This window comes from Leuciscus leuciscus, assembly GCF_965113295.1.
Source record: "Leuciscus leuciscus genome assembly, chromosome: 12".
Lineage (NCBI taxonomy): Eukaryota > Metazoa > Chordata > Actinopteri > Cypriniformes > Leuciscidae > Leuciscus > Leuciscus leuciscus.
Genome location: NC_138736.1, coordinates 30,982,066 through 30,997,082, shown reverse-complemented (window position 1 = coordinate 30,997,082; position 15,017 = coordinate 30,982,066). Strand labels below are relative to the sequence as shown.

General features: G+C 38.4%; 1 protein-coding gene across 1 annotated transcript; it reads left to right on the top strand.

Moving 5' to 3' along the window:
* Positions 1 to 4,481: 4,481 nt before the first annotated feature.
* Positions 4,482 to 14,996, top strand: scamp3 (secretory carrier membrane protein 3). Its single transcript, XM_082186046.1, has 10 exons — positions 4,482 to 4,691; positions 4,852 to 4,931; positions 5,917 to 6,000; positions 6,255 to 6,362; positions 7,452 to 7,572; positions 8,564 to 8,692; positions 12,648 to 12,816; positions 12,904 to 13,005; positions 13,152 to 13,284; positions 13,765 to 14,996. Exons 2-10 carry the CDS (start codon positions 4,878 to 4,880, stop codon positions 13,912 to 13,914), a joined length of 1,050 nt encoding a protein of 349 aa, XP_082042172.1. The 5' UTR covers positions 4,482 to 4,691; positions 4,852 to 4,877; the 3' UTR covers positions 13,915 to 14,996.
* The last annotated feature ends 21 nt before the right edge of the window (positions 14,997 to 15,017 follow it).

The window sequence follows — 15,017 nt, the reverse complement described above, 5'->3', positions numbered from 1 at the left end:
TCCTCTCAAAACATCAAGATAATACGTTCTTTCTCTCAAGGAGATGACACTTTAATCTAACTGGAAAGTAAGGCTTTAAATGAGAAATGGTCCCTTAAACTATAGACTTCAATGACCCCTGTGACTAATAGTCGTCAGGGTATCCTAGAAAAACAGATGTATGTAAAACAAGTCCATATTTCATTTCTGGAAGCCGGGCTAAATGAGCAAGCACTGTTACTGCTTTCAGATATCAAATACAGACATTAGAGAATACATTAAAAAAAGAACATTTCAGTAATCACACTGGTAACTTCTATAACAAAGTAAAATCTCACAAGCCTAGAGAAGTAATTCAACTCATTTGATATTTAGAAGGAAAAATATTGATTAATACCTTGATTATAATCACTCATTAGATATACATTGAAGCAGCATTGGATTCCAGAATCCACCCCATTCACACCCAACAAGCAACAACCCAGCAACCACCTAACAATACACTAGCAACAACCCAGCAACCACCTAACAATACACTAACCCAGCAACCACCTAACAATATACTAGCAACAACCCAGCAACCACCTTACAATACACTAACCCAGCAACCACCTAACAATACACTAACCCAGCAACCACCTAACAATATACTAGCAACAACCCAGCAACCACCTAACAATACACTAACCCAGCAACCACCTAACAATACACTAACCCAGCAACCACCTAACAATATACTAGCAACAACCCAGCAACCACCTAACAATACACTAACCCAGCAACCACCTAACAATATACTAGCAACAACCCAGCAACCACCTAACAATACACTAACCCAGCAACCACCTAACAATATACTAGCAACAACCCAGCAACCACCTAACAATACACTAACCCAGCAACCACCTAACAATATACTAGCAACAACCCAGCAACCACCTAACAATACACTAACCCAGCAACCACCTAACAATATACTAGCAACAACCCAGCAACCACCTAACAATACACTAACCCAGCAACCACCTAACAATATACTAGCAACAACCCAGCAACCACCTAACAATACACTAACCCAGCAACCACCTAACAATATACTAGCAACAACCCAGCAACCACCTAACAATACACTAACCCAGCAACCACCTAACAAGTTAAAACCCAGAAACCAAAACCACCTAACAATACACTAGCAACAACCCAGAACACCCTAACAACCAACTAGCAGTACTTTAGCAACCCATCAAAGACCTCAAAAGAGTCCACTAGCAGCCACCTAGCAATGCCTAGAAACTACCCAGAATGCCATAACAACCAACTATCCATAACCCCCTAACAACCAGCAAGCAATGAAACACATTGACTTAACTACCACCCAACACCTCATAATAACCATCTAGCAATGACCTAGCAACTGGCTAGCAATGCTGTAGCAACCACCCAGAACGTCCTTACAACCACCTAGCAATTCCCTAGCGACCACCCTGAACTCTCAGTAGCCACCTAGCAATGCCATAGCAACCTTTCAGAAACCCCAAAACAATACTCTGAGCGACCACCCAGAACTCCCTAGTAACCACCTAGCAATGCCCTTGCTACTACCCAGAACACTCTCACAACCACCTATCAACACCCTAGCGACCACCCACAGCACCCTATCATTGTGGCAGCAAATTTTGCACAAGCGCCGGATTACATTTTCTTCAGAATTCAGCATTAACTTCTATTGGTTCCTAGCCTGGATGCCAGCCGAACTTAGCCCCGCCCACAACATTTGAGGTAGGGAAGTTCAGTCTGGACTTGATTCGTTGTGGAGCAACTATGCTCTAACCAGAGCTATTCGGACCAATCAAATTGTCAGGGCGGGCTTTATACGATGAAGGACAGATGATCAACAGTAACGTAATTATCCACGTCACCAAAGAGTGCTTGGGTTGAATTCGTTTACAACAAAGATGCCGCCATCGCGTCTGTTATAGAAGATATCGACAGCGCATTCATTTTAAAAGAGAAACAGAGAACCGCGATCAAGGCATTTGTTGATCGGAAAGATGTTTTTGTAGTCCTTCCGACGGGATTCGGCAAAACTTTAATTTATCAGCTGGCCCCAATGGTCGCTAAGAAGACGGGGTGCAATGAAAACCCTGTGGTCATTGTGGTTTCTCCATTGCTTTGATTGGTTCTAGGTCTATCCAATTGAGTGCAGAGGCATTTTCTTTCCTGGTTCGGTTGAAACATGCCCCATAATCACAGCCCAATGGAGCAGTACCAGACTCATATTCTGACTAGAATCTGAGTATGACGATGTCAGGCTAATTGGTTCCATGTGTCTGTCTGGAGTTCTTGACTCAGTTTAAAATTTCAAGAGAATGCCAAAATGCTTTCAGACACGGATCCACATCCGCTGCAACTCCTGGCATGTCCACTGCGCACCTCGTTAACCAGATTCATTTTACAAGCACTCTAGAACAAGGTCGTCAAGTCTTCACCGCGTATTTAACTCTGGCCTTGTGCGGTTTAAGCCCATTGTGGTGGTATGCACTAAATTAGTCCCAGATCATGATTTCTACCCTTCTTTAATTGACACCATACTGCTGGGAATCAGTGGCAAAACCCCACAAGCCCACACGGTCCACTGAAACTCCTTCCATCCCTGCTGGTTGCCTTGGCAACTCACCAGTACAGGCTTCATGTCAGCTCATTCCACAGGCGGTGATGTCATGAGGCCATGCATCGCTTGATTGGCTGAGGAATGTTGCGGTTTCAAAGGAAAGCAAAAGGAAGCATGGACACACCCATTTAGGTTGTTAAAGAATGATGGTTTGGGGAATTAATAGTGACAAATCTTTGTCATTTTAGTATAACCTTCCCCTGAACTCAAAGATAAAAAGCATATTGTTTCTCCATGAATGGTTCATTTAAGGTCCCATTCCTGTTTACCATTGCTCTGTCAAGCTCATTGATTAATGTATTGCATTGGAACTTTACTGGAAGCTTGCGCACTAGGACCAGAGCATAAAAATAATGTGATCCAGGAGCCATGCGGTCTCAAAGCCAATTGGTGGAGTGTTTGGTTTCCATTCAATATGTGTGAATTTCATCTTCATCTGGTCAAAGTGCTGCATTGTTTTTGGAACACTTTATAAGCGGCAGCAGAAACAGTCATGTTGTAAGGCCAAATTTTTTAAGTGAATATGTAAATGTAAGCAAATGGAATTGAACAAACAGTTGTATGAGAGCACAAAAAAGGGTGAGTGTGTGTGTGTGTGCTTGTTTTTCTATTCCCGTGGGAACTTCAACCTGAATGCACACTGACTCATGGGGACTCGTGTCAATTGAGGTCCCCATGCGAAAACAAGCTTATAAATCATACAGAATATTTTTTTTTGAAAATGTAAAAATGCAGAACGTTTTCTGTGATGGCGGGTAGGTTTAGGGTTGGTGTAAGGGGATAGAATATACAGTTTGTACAGTATAAAAACCATTACATCTATGGTTAGTTCCCATAAAGATAGCGAACCAAACGTGTGTGTGTGTGTGTATGCTATGCGCGTGCAGTGTTTGAGGTTGTTTGTGTTTGAGGTATCATATGACTGACTTTCTGCCCTCCTGTCACTCATGTGAACTCACATGACTTGAGAATAGCAAGCCATCAGCAAACTTGCCCCGGTGCCACTACTTATATTTTTACAGAGGGAAAATTAGGTTGCTGACTCAATTTTCGAATCAACAGTGACGCCCAGTGGTTGAAACGGGAACCAGAAAAACATGAGATTTTAAATTGTAAATCAATTAACAGATAGATAGATAGATAGATAGATAGATAGATAGATAGATAGATAGATAGATAGATAGATAGATAGATAGATAGATAGATAGATAGATAGATAGATAGATAGATAGATCATTTTACTTTGTTAAGCGAATCACGCCCCTTTGCAACTCGGCAGAACATGCATTTTCCCCAAAGATTCTCCCTCATCATGTGACATAATTTCCTTTTCTTATTAGGCTTGTTCAACTTGAACCAACGCTGCACAGACCGATCAGTGTATGACATAAAAGTACCGCGAGAGTGATTAGAGAGTAGACGGCTCCGCATGCTTTTGAATCGCTCTCGCGGCACTTTGATGTCATAGACCGATCGGTCTGTGCAGCCCCGGTTCAAGTTGAACAAGCCAATTGGCTTTTAGCCGTCATGTCACGCAGCTACTTCCTCGCCTCTCTTCTGCCGTGTTGCCATGTCCGCTTATTATAAGCGACTTTTCCCACTGATACATATTTTTATTTTTATAGAAAAAGGGCCGAAACGTCTGGTTTATTTCCAGTAGTTATGTGAAATATTTTAATATTATAATTTTTTTAAGGGGTTTTCAAAAATACATTAGTTAGCAGTTTTCTCCTCCGGAACGGAAAAGGGATCGCTTATTTTGCTTTGTTTTTCAGATTGAACGGCTTTTTTCTCGTGTGCAACCTGGCAACCCCCCTGTCATGTGATAGACACATTTCCTGTACACTAGCGCTAATACACCAGTGATGCCAGAGTGAAATTGAAACAAATCGTGTCGCTCGTAAAACCCAACAAAAGAAAATAAGTAAATAAATAAAAATACCAAAGAAGAAGACCATAAACCACTTCAAAGAAGGACGAGATATGTTATTGATTTGAAACGGACACCTGACGTCTCTTTGTAATGTCTGTTGGTTAGCTGGTCAGTGTTAACCGTGATTTGTTTTGGTTAAATTGCGTTTATAATCAGCTGTTTACTAAACTATATTTACTTCTTCCTGTAACTATCCGTTACACAACACTGTTCTGGTCTGTAATTGGTCATCACGGTTAAGTTTAGCCTCTTTTTACATCTTGGCCAGATTTAATTTGCCAAATCAGCACCAGGATGTCAAAATACACCACTTTTCCTGATTCAGCCGATGATCATAATCCATTTCAGGTAATATATTGTTCAGGTTTTTGTAACTGTACATTAGAAATTTATGGTGTTTTTGTTCTCATTCGGGGCCTTTATTTGTGGGGTACGTCTTGTGATGCTGTCGTAAGACTTAACGGTCATCAGACCAATCATATTAGATTACATGATAATGTTATTGTATGGCTGATCCTTCCACTGGTCCACTATCTGTATCGTTGCATTCTGGTCTTTTTGACCTGCTTGTGGGGAACTTGTTGCTTTAAGTATAGATACATTTAGGGTACGAACACGTATTATGTTGCCAGGCCAGTAGTTGGCGATGCCACTTTATATTTGACATGAAAGACATGACATAAAATATTTACAGCTATAAGAAGACATCCAAAACGATAACAACTAAAAAGATTTAATTTACAATACAAGAGAAAATAGAAAAGAAGAAGAGAAAAAAATACCAATAAGTATTTAAGGAAAGAAGGCAGCATATAAAGTTAAATTTCCAAGTAACTTCATCTTTAAATTTTTGGTTATCAATACATTGGAGAGATTCGATATGCAAATGAAAATAATCCATAAAGACCTTCAAACGTTTATGAATATGAAATTACCCAAATACAAATATAAATGTTACATTTTCAGTCTATGAATAGGTACAGTTTATATTTGTATCTAAATTTAAGCAAACGTCCTTTAGGTCAAAAGGTTTTAAGATCAAGAGAAATTAATTCAACCATGTGTGTCATAATTATTTAATAGCAGTTATTACTGGTTACTTGCAGTTTATCAGAAGGATTTCATGTCTTTTTGTGTTTTGAAGGTCAGTTCCCTAGCAGGTGAAGTGATATCAGTGCAAGATTGTGAGCTTACAGTGCCAATTCCTAGGCCACCTCGAGCTTGTTTTAAAATTTTTAAATTTTTGTGGTGTCTGCCCAAATATCTAATCACTATCTAGTATCTACCGCCTTCTCTAAATGAATTGAAAGGTTTGTTTTTTCTGTGTTTGCAGGATCCATCAGTGACGCAGCACAGCAGCAACACTGGCTATGCCACGCTGGACCTCTACAACCCATTTGACAACAACACAACTGCGGTAAATATGTCCGTCCTGACAGGTGGTGAGCAGGCTGTGCTACATAGCTAACATAGCCTTTAATTATTAACACAGCACATGATGGGAGTACAAATGATTAAAAAACAGCGTTTCATTTCAACTTCGGTTACCTGCAAGAGAAAATTCTCAAGTGTCAGAACCTTTTGCCTGCATTATCATGATAGCTTATTTTAGTTCGATTTTTATTAAGCTGATATTAATTGTTTTGCATTTTTTGTTTTTGGGTAATGAAGCCTCCACCTCCCTATGAAGCCACATCTCCTGCTGCACCTCCTGCCCAAACGCCTCCCAGCAGGACCACACCCACTGAGCCCAGGAATTATGGATCCAATGGAACACAGGTGCCGGTTCCTTTTAGAATAGTCTGTTACTTGCTACTCAACACAGAATTTCAACTAAATTAACCATATTTGTTCACAAAGATGCATACACTGGATTTACTATGATTGCTTGAAATGTGACGGTATAACATTTTTATATCATGATAATAGAGTGGTGCAGGGATGATGTCAGAACCCGTAAGACTAATTCGCCACTTTTTTTTATTACGGTCTGTGGTAAACATAACGTGACGATACTTGAATATTTTGCTCTACAACGTAAATGAAACACCTATATCCAAAATGCGATTTTTTTTTTTTTTTTTCTTATAAGAACCTAGATAAGAATGTCTGGGATGTGTGCAGTTTTTATTGTAGATGAAAACGTTCAAGCATCGTCAAGTTATGTTTGCCGCAGAACTCATTAATTAAAAAACCCTGATAGGTAAATTTTGGCGGAACCAGTGGCGAATTAGTCTTTAGTGTTTTGACATAATTCCTGCAGTACTCTATTGCTGAAGCTTTTAACACTGTGGTTTTTACCAGTTGATTGAAAATTATTCTTAAAATGCAATCTCAAAATCGAAATAATTTGTAAAGTGAATGATCATCGTTGTGATAGATCTTATTGTCGCGTATCAGCACATTTACTAGTAAATACACTTACTGCATCACCTTCAACACATGCTTGCCCTCTCGTCAAGCCAGTGTATGCTTCTTATTTCACGTATAAAGCAATATTTTAGTTCCATCATGTAGAGCTAGATCTGTTATTACTATGATGCAATTCTAAAGTGGTTATTGAGCAATCAAGCTGTATATTGCATAATGATTGTATAATTTGATCTTTAAATGATTTAATTCCATATTTGGACTTTTTTCACAACATATAAGATAATTAAATTAATTTGCATGAATGATTTTGAGACTGCTGACTGTTATAGTGGGAATTTTGTGGGAATAGCAAGATAATATTTTTTTTTTAAAGAAATTAATACTTTTATTCAACAACTTTTATTTCTGTCACAGATAGTGACAGAAAACACTTATGCATTTCATAACTTAATCTCTCTCTCTCTCTCTCTCTCTCTCTCTCTCTCTCTCTCTCAGTCTGCAGTAAATGCCACCACAGCAGATCTGTTGAGGAAGCAGGAGGAACTAGAAAGAAAAGCAAAGGAGCTGGAGAGAAGAGAGAGAGAGCTGGATGCCCATGCACTTGGATCTGGAGCCTGTGAGTGAAGGATGAATGGAAAATATCTTAGTTTATGCGTTTGTCAGGGGAATTCTATTTAAATGAAACATCTTGAACCAACAGTGAAATTACTCCCTTCCCATCGACTTCCCATCAATTTTGCTGCTGGCATTGCGTGTATAAAAGGTTTTGGTGGCAATTTGCAATTAGTTTCGCCATTCATAACCTGTTGAATAAAATATTAATGCTAAAAAAGGAATCATAACACCTAAGCAACCACATAGGAATGACCTGACAATGATCCACAACATCCTAACATAGTGGTTTTACATGTGCAACCACCAGTTTCTTTTCAGAAAATGTACTTATCTAGATGCATTATGAAAGAGTTTTGAATAAACGTAATTCAGTTACCAAATAGAGTGAAGTACAGTCAGCTCCATTTGCATATTTTACCATATCCACATTTAAATGAACAATTTCTCACAATTTTGCAGATTTTTATCCACAATCAACGCCGAAAATGGGACAAGCAATCAGTTTATTTATTTTTTTACGAATAAGAGGCTTGAGCAGAACAGGCAAAGCAGAGCATTTCAATAATACTGTCTAAAACTGATTTAATTACTGCTTTTTTCACTACAGGTAGTCACCGCATTTACATCTTTTTTTTTTTTTAACCCTGAAGAGAGCTGTAGGAATAAGTATAGGAAAAGTGTTTGATGTAAAAATAACAAGACGGGCATAAACCCAGTGTATTTTAAGAACTGAAGTGATTATTTAGATGGACTTCTGAAATTGTTAGTGAGGGTTATGATGAAGGTGCAGAGATGTATGAGACCTGAATGAGTGGGGAGGGGACAAGAAACGGAACGGTTAAAAAAATGACAGTGATGGATGGATGGTATTTTCAAAGGAGTGAGATTTAGACCTAGGCAGTAATGAACAGGACATTAATTGAGTGATGCTAGCTAGCGGATGTGATTGATGAATGGGGAAATGAATCTCTTTCTGTGTTCTTCTCCATCAGCTCGTCTGAATAATTGGCCCCCATTGCCCTCCTTCTGCCCGGTGAAACCGTGTTTCTATCAGGACATTAATCTGGAGATCAGCCAAAGGTTTCAGCGCACTGTCACCACCTTGTACTACTACTGGATGTGTAAGTTTGCTCGGTTTAGTTTGTCTTGTCTTCTGAAGTGTGCGGATGGTTCTGGTTTGGGTCATCATCCTTAGTAAATAATTCAGTTATGAATTTATCCTTTGTTTTTTCTTCTGTTAAACTGAAATTGTGCGTGCCCATGGTAGTGATTGACAGATATATTCGGCAGGCTGATAATTCGACTGGTATTTGGCCATTGTCTGGCCATTTTCATTTTCTTTAGTACACATTAGCTGAGTATTTTCTCCTTATAACTGCAGTGAATCAAAGACACAGGGTTCCCACGGGTCATGGAATTTCTGGAATGTCATGGAATTTCTGGAATGTCATGGAATTTTAAAAGGTCTATTCCAGACATTGAAAGTCAGGGAATTTTATATATTTTTTGTCCAAGTCATGGAATATCAGGGAATTTAGTTTGTTGCTTTAAATTTTAGTTTCCATTTATCAAAATGTAATTTTTCTATACCGATTTTTTTTATCGCGCTGTTTCACACATCTTTTTACGGAGACCCTGAGGGGACCTTTGCAAAAAAATTATAATACGGACTTTCACATGCGCACGAGACTATTGTGTGCGCACGAGAAAGTTTCGCGTGCGCACGCGTTACAATTTCCGGTTTGGTTATAGTTAGGGGTGGCTCGATACCACTTTTTCATGTCCGATACCGATACCGATAACACACAATTAAGTATCTGTCGATACCGATACAATACCATATATTTTTTTCTTAATTAAGCTGTTAATAACACATTTGTCAGGAGGATGCACTGCTTAACCTAGCCATCTAAAAAGCATCATGCTCAAACAGTGCAATAAATGTTCTATATAAGTAGCCCACAACATGACTCAGTTGTGCAATACTGCTGCTTAATTTTTATTAAAACAATTTTTAAACAGAACTTGTAGCAGCATTTTTAATTATTCAGCACCATTCAATTAATGAAATTTAAAGTGCAACTGTGCAAATAAAACAAAAATTATAATTCCAGTGCCAAAAACTGGATGTAACACAAAACTCTTATGTAGTCATAGGGCTGTACCCGACTATTCGAATATTCGTTCGGTGGGTTGGTATTCGATTTGAGAATTTGACATTCGAATATTCGTTTTTTTTTTTTTTTTTTTTTTTTACACCTGGCATCCCCCTCGAAATGGTTCTCATTCGCGCTTGAATATGTTCAACACTATAAAATCTGACGAAATATAGATAGACACACGAGACGAGACACGTTCAGAATGAATAAACTTTGAATAAACTACAGAACAGCGCGAGTGGGAAGCGGCGCGCCTCACGCGGGCAGGGCTTATATGCTCCGAGAACTCTTTTTTACAACTATCTTATAAGGCCTAGCCATTTTTAATAGGATGGACAGTTGAAGGAACCCAACCTCGTTATTTGATGCTTCTTGAGTTGGCCTACTAAAGTGTTCCTGCAACGGTAGTATTCTCTGGCTAGAGCGCAGAACAGCGGAGTTTGTAAGGACAGAAGTGCATGCCTGCGAGCTTGTATTTTGGGTTAAGCTGCGTTGCTTTGACATTGTGGAAAATAGAACAATAGAAACAAAATGTATTAAGTTTTTTACCCCTTATTATCAATCTAAATTAATCTCATTTTTAATTTAACTTAATTTCGTTTTTCTTTATTTAAATTCGTTTTTTTCTTTAATTAAATTTCGTTTTTCTTTATTTAAATTTCGTTTTTATTTATTTAAATCTACCCTTTACTGTGTCAGTAATTTGTTAGTCAGAAAAATATTAGACTACCTTATTAAAAGTATTGCTTAAGTTAACAGACCTGTGTGTGTGTGTGTGTGTTACGTGCGAGTGTATTTACTTTGTGTTGTTCATGGGGAAGATGCGTTTTATATCACTAGTGCAGTAATCCGTTCTCGGAGCATAAGCCGTGCCCGCGTGAGGCGCGCCGCTTCCTGCTCGCGCTGTTCTGTAGTTTATTAATTATGAACGTATCGCGTCTTATTTTAAATAACTCCACACAGCTGACATGATAACTTAATTGCTGAGAGGGCTTACCTCACTCACCTCTAGCTACCGTTCACGTGATGCCAGTGTTGCCAAGTCCGCGGTCTCTCCCACCCCGAAACGCGATTGGCTATTTTTAAGAAGCAATTGGACGGGATTTGTATGTGAAAATCTGGCAACGCTGCGTGACGCGTGTTGCTCATCTCTCTTTACGGCATGTCTCTCAGGTGTTGTTAAGCATTTGTATGACAATTTAGGACTAAGGGACGTGATCGTATCGGATCGGGTTATACTCCCGCGATTCATGCAATATCCGATCCAGTGATTTTGGCCAGTATCGGACTAATACCGATACCGAATATCGGATCGGCGCACCCCTAGTTATAGTGTCATTACTACAAATGTGGGAAAAGGGATGAGATGAGAGTGTGCTTGGAGCATGCCTCCAGAGATTTGTCTTATTATAGGGAGGTTGTTTGTGGACTGTGCTTTACTGTAAGAAAAAAAGCATGAATATCACATAAATGAATATCAGGTCCCACATCATGGATTACATAATCAGAGAGTAGCCTATTTCTTTTCGTTTTGAATTGTTTCGTTTAAAGACATTCCAAGCTATCTTCAGATGTATTTCTCATGTATGTGAGGCATACACCGAGTTTCGGTTCATTTATGATGAGATGCGCTCCATTTCACGTGCAATGCAAGTGACCGCGCCGGCGCCTCCATGATTATATTGTCTGCTATATATTTGCTTCTCATTTATTAAATACAGGCAATTGGTTGATGAAAAATTTATCAAAATTAAGATACAATTTATACAAAATGAAATTCACTTTAAAGAAAGGCTTTCTACAAAACAAAACAGCTCGGTGCTCCGCAAAACAGCAGCCTGTTTTGCCGTTCATTATAGGTCATGGAAATTCATCTTTTTAGTCAGTGAAAGTCAGGGAAAAGTCAGGGAATTTGACATGTGGTTTAGAATGGGAACCCTGAAGACAGTCTCAACGCGATTTGAAATCGCTGGTGTTTCTGACGTCACAAACTACCCGTCACTCAGTAACCAATCACGTTAACGTGTGATCGCAAATGAGTGGATCTCTGAACTGGTGTGAGTGAGTGGGGGCGGGGCTAATTTGCATATTCATAGAACCGCGTATACTAAATGAGGCGAGGGTGTAGAGTTACATTCAAGCTATTTTAAGGCATGACGGATTTTTTTTCAAGGATAAAACGTTTAAATATGTAATTTTGGTGATCAAGGATGAGTTTTAAGGAATAAAATGATTGAATACAGGGGGACTTTAACATTTAAAGAGATTTTGTAAGAAACATTTTACTTGAAACATATTTTACTGTTTGTAATGTTACTAGGCTACAGTTTTATTTATGAATTTCATTCATAGAAAATTTCCCCCTGGGAAAATGTTTACAATTTCTATGTTTATATAATTGTTGTTGTAATGTGAGGTTTTAATTGCATATTGTGTTATTGTATCATTACTTTTGCCATGAATATAGCCTTTAATGCTATATTCAGTACTGCAAAAAAAAAAAAAAATCTGTTGTTTGACTGAATTTCATTGTTTTTGATAAATATGCCCATATTTTATTTTTATATTTTGTACTTGATAATATTTTTGGAAGCTATTTTTAAAGGTGCTATGTGTAAATAAAGTTTATTATTAATATAATGCTGATATGGCAAACAGACAAAAAAATAAATAAATGCATGCATATCCTCATACTGTTCCAGATCTCTATGATTTCTGAAGTCATATGGGTGATACAATTTTCAATTTTGGTTGAACTATGCCTTTAGTTTCAGCAATTTTTAACTATTCATTAAATAGTGTTATGTATCACATGCCAGCAGTTGCTCTTTAGTCATCCCTAGTATAGGAATATTGGTCAACCGCTACTCCAGTGTGTTACTTTACTTACTTTGTACTTATCTTTCTCTTCTTTTAGTCACAGCATGCACTTTGCTCTTTAACCTCATCTCCTGTTTGGCTATGTTCTGTGGCCAACCCAGTAATGTTTCGGCACCGGTTGGCTTTGGTTTTGCCATCCTTTGGTTTCTCCTCTTCACCCCCTGCTCCTTCGTCTGTTGGTACAGGCCTGTGTACAAAGCCTTCAGGTACGAACACAGATTCAGCGTTTAAATTGATGTCTCATCAAACATCATGGATCAGTCATTGTGCACTTCTGTTCTCTTTCTCAACAGGAGTGACAGTTCCTTCAACTTCTTTGCCTTTTTCTTTGTCTTCTTCGCCCAACTGGTGCTTTATGTTATCATGGCTATCGGTATCCCTGGCTGGGGCTTCAGGTGAGCGTCACGAAACAGCCATATTTCAAAACAAAATTTGCTAACCTACTTATTGACTTTTCAGTTAATTGTGTTATTCCATTCTTAAATTTGGCCAATGGCTTGTTACTCTTTAAACTTCTCTCTTTCTCTCCCGTTTGTTTCAGTGGGTGGATCGTGAGTTTAGCCGCTCTTAGTGACAACAGCAACAAAAATGGCAAGGCAGTGGGTGCGATCATGCTGATCAGTTCTGTGCTCTTCACCGCTCAGGCGGCCATGGGAGTCATTTTGCTCAAGAGGGTAAATCTCCACTAACAGCAGCAAATGGACCTTTACACATCCATTGGCAGTCAAATTAGGGATATAATCCTAAATATAAATTGAAAACCACACTAAATATTCAAATTCATCCTATGGTGAAGCTGTCTATTCCTCTTCGGCAGCTTTTCCACAGTTATTCCAGGGTTTAATGACAAAAATAGTGTTTAATGATTTCTGAAGGATCATGTGACACTGAAGACTGGAGTAATGATGCTGAGAATTCAGCTTGCCTTATAAATTACATTTATACAGGAATAAATTACATTTTGAAATGTATGAAAATAGAAAAAACATATGTTGCAGTATTACTGTTTTTACTGTAATTTTGATTAAAATAAATGCAGCCTTTGTGAGCATAAGAGACCAATGCAAAATTTTGAACAGAACTGTATGTAGAATTATAATTCAAAATACACATTGATCTGGTTAATGATGATTTCTTGCATATTCTTCCATCAGGTTCATTCTATGTACAGGCAGACTGAAGCGAGCTTTGAGAAGGCCCAGGCCGAGTTTGCTACCGGTGTGCTTTCCAATCAGGCAGTGCGCCAGGCAGCCACCAATGCCACCGTTTCTGCCGCACAGGGCGCCTTCACTGCACCTCGGTAGAGACCTGGATGAAAAAAGAAATAAGGTCTATGAACCTGATTGGTTACGCTGCTCATGAGACAAAGTGACTTATTCTAGCACCCATAGACATGGCTGAATTGCAAACCAACACAGTTACCCTAGACCCCTCTTGCATGCATGTCATAATGATAGTAATGCTACATTGGATTTCTTTTCTCTTAGTCGGTCTTGCTGAGCATCAGGCCATTAGTTTAGACATGCAAAAAGGATCTAGGTGTTGATGTGAAATTATGGTTGATATAAATGCTCTCTATGAGGATCTACAGTATGATCAACTAATACAATTGTCTTATTTCCATATATCATGCTAGAAATGTCACTATAATAATTTGTAAAGACCACAAAAATACCTAAGGCCCCAGGTTTTGGCTTACAATTCTTGCATATTTACAGTACATCTCTAAAGCTTGCAAAGTGTAAGGTACAGCAGCCTTGCAGATTCACGAAAGATGTGCCACATTCTGCCTTTGCTTTTTCCTTGACTTCTTCCTTTCTGTGTAAATAGCTGTACATGTCCAGGAAAGGGATCATTTCATTGCTCTAGAATTGAGGTTACTTATAAACCTGTGAAGTTTACCTTGCCAAAAGTTGTTTTTTTTTTAACGAATCTGAGGATTCTCACATCCTATTTTAGAGATTTATTATTCACTTTATTAGTCTGTTGGTGTTTCTTGTTTTTACCATTATGAAAAAGCATGTTTTGATGCAGCTTATACTACTGTATGTACCTCTTTGCATTGATACACAACTAATGCTTTATTGTCATGGGTTAAGGCAGGTGATTTGTGCTTTGGAATACAGAATCGAACTTGATACCTTGACATAAAACTTAAATGTTCTTATCAAAATGTGGTAGCAGAGATTGGTGTGGTTATCTGTGGCCAAAATTGTTGTGTTGCTTTTGTGATTTGTAACTTTCTCTTTTTGTATTTTCAATCTAACGTTTTGTCTAACACAATTGTATATGCCTAAATGAAAGTATTGGTTTTTACTGTTATTGTGTTGCTGCTGCTGTATGTCACTGTGTTATGTTTTATTAAAGTTCATGAATATGCATCTTATACTATTTGGATTTGGATTTT

Coding starts and splice junctions, on each gene's coding strand:
- scamp3 (XM_082186046.1), top strand. CDS start 4,878: ATGTCAAAATACACCACTTTTCCTGATTCAGCCGATGATCATAATCCA. Junction 7,573..8,563: donor TGCACTTGGATCTGGAGCCT/GTGAGTGAAGGA, acceptor CTTCTCCATCAG/CTCGTCTGAATAATTGGCCC. Junction 8,693..12,647: donor CTTGTACTACTACTGGATGT/GTAAGTTTGCTC, acceptor CTCTTCTTTTAG/TCACAGCATGCACTTTGCTC.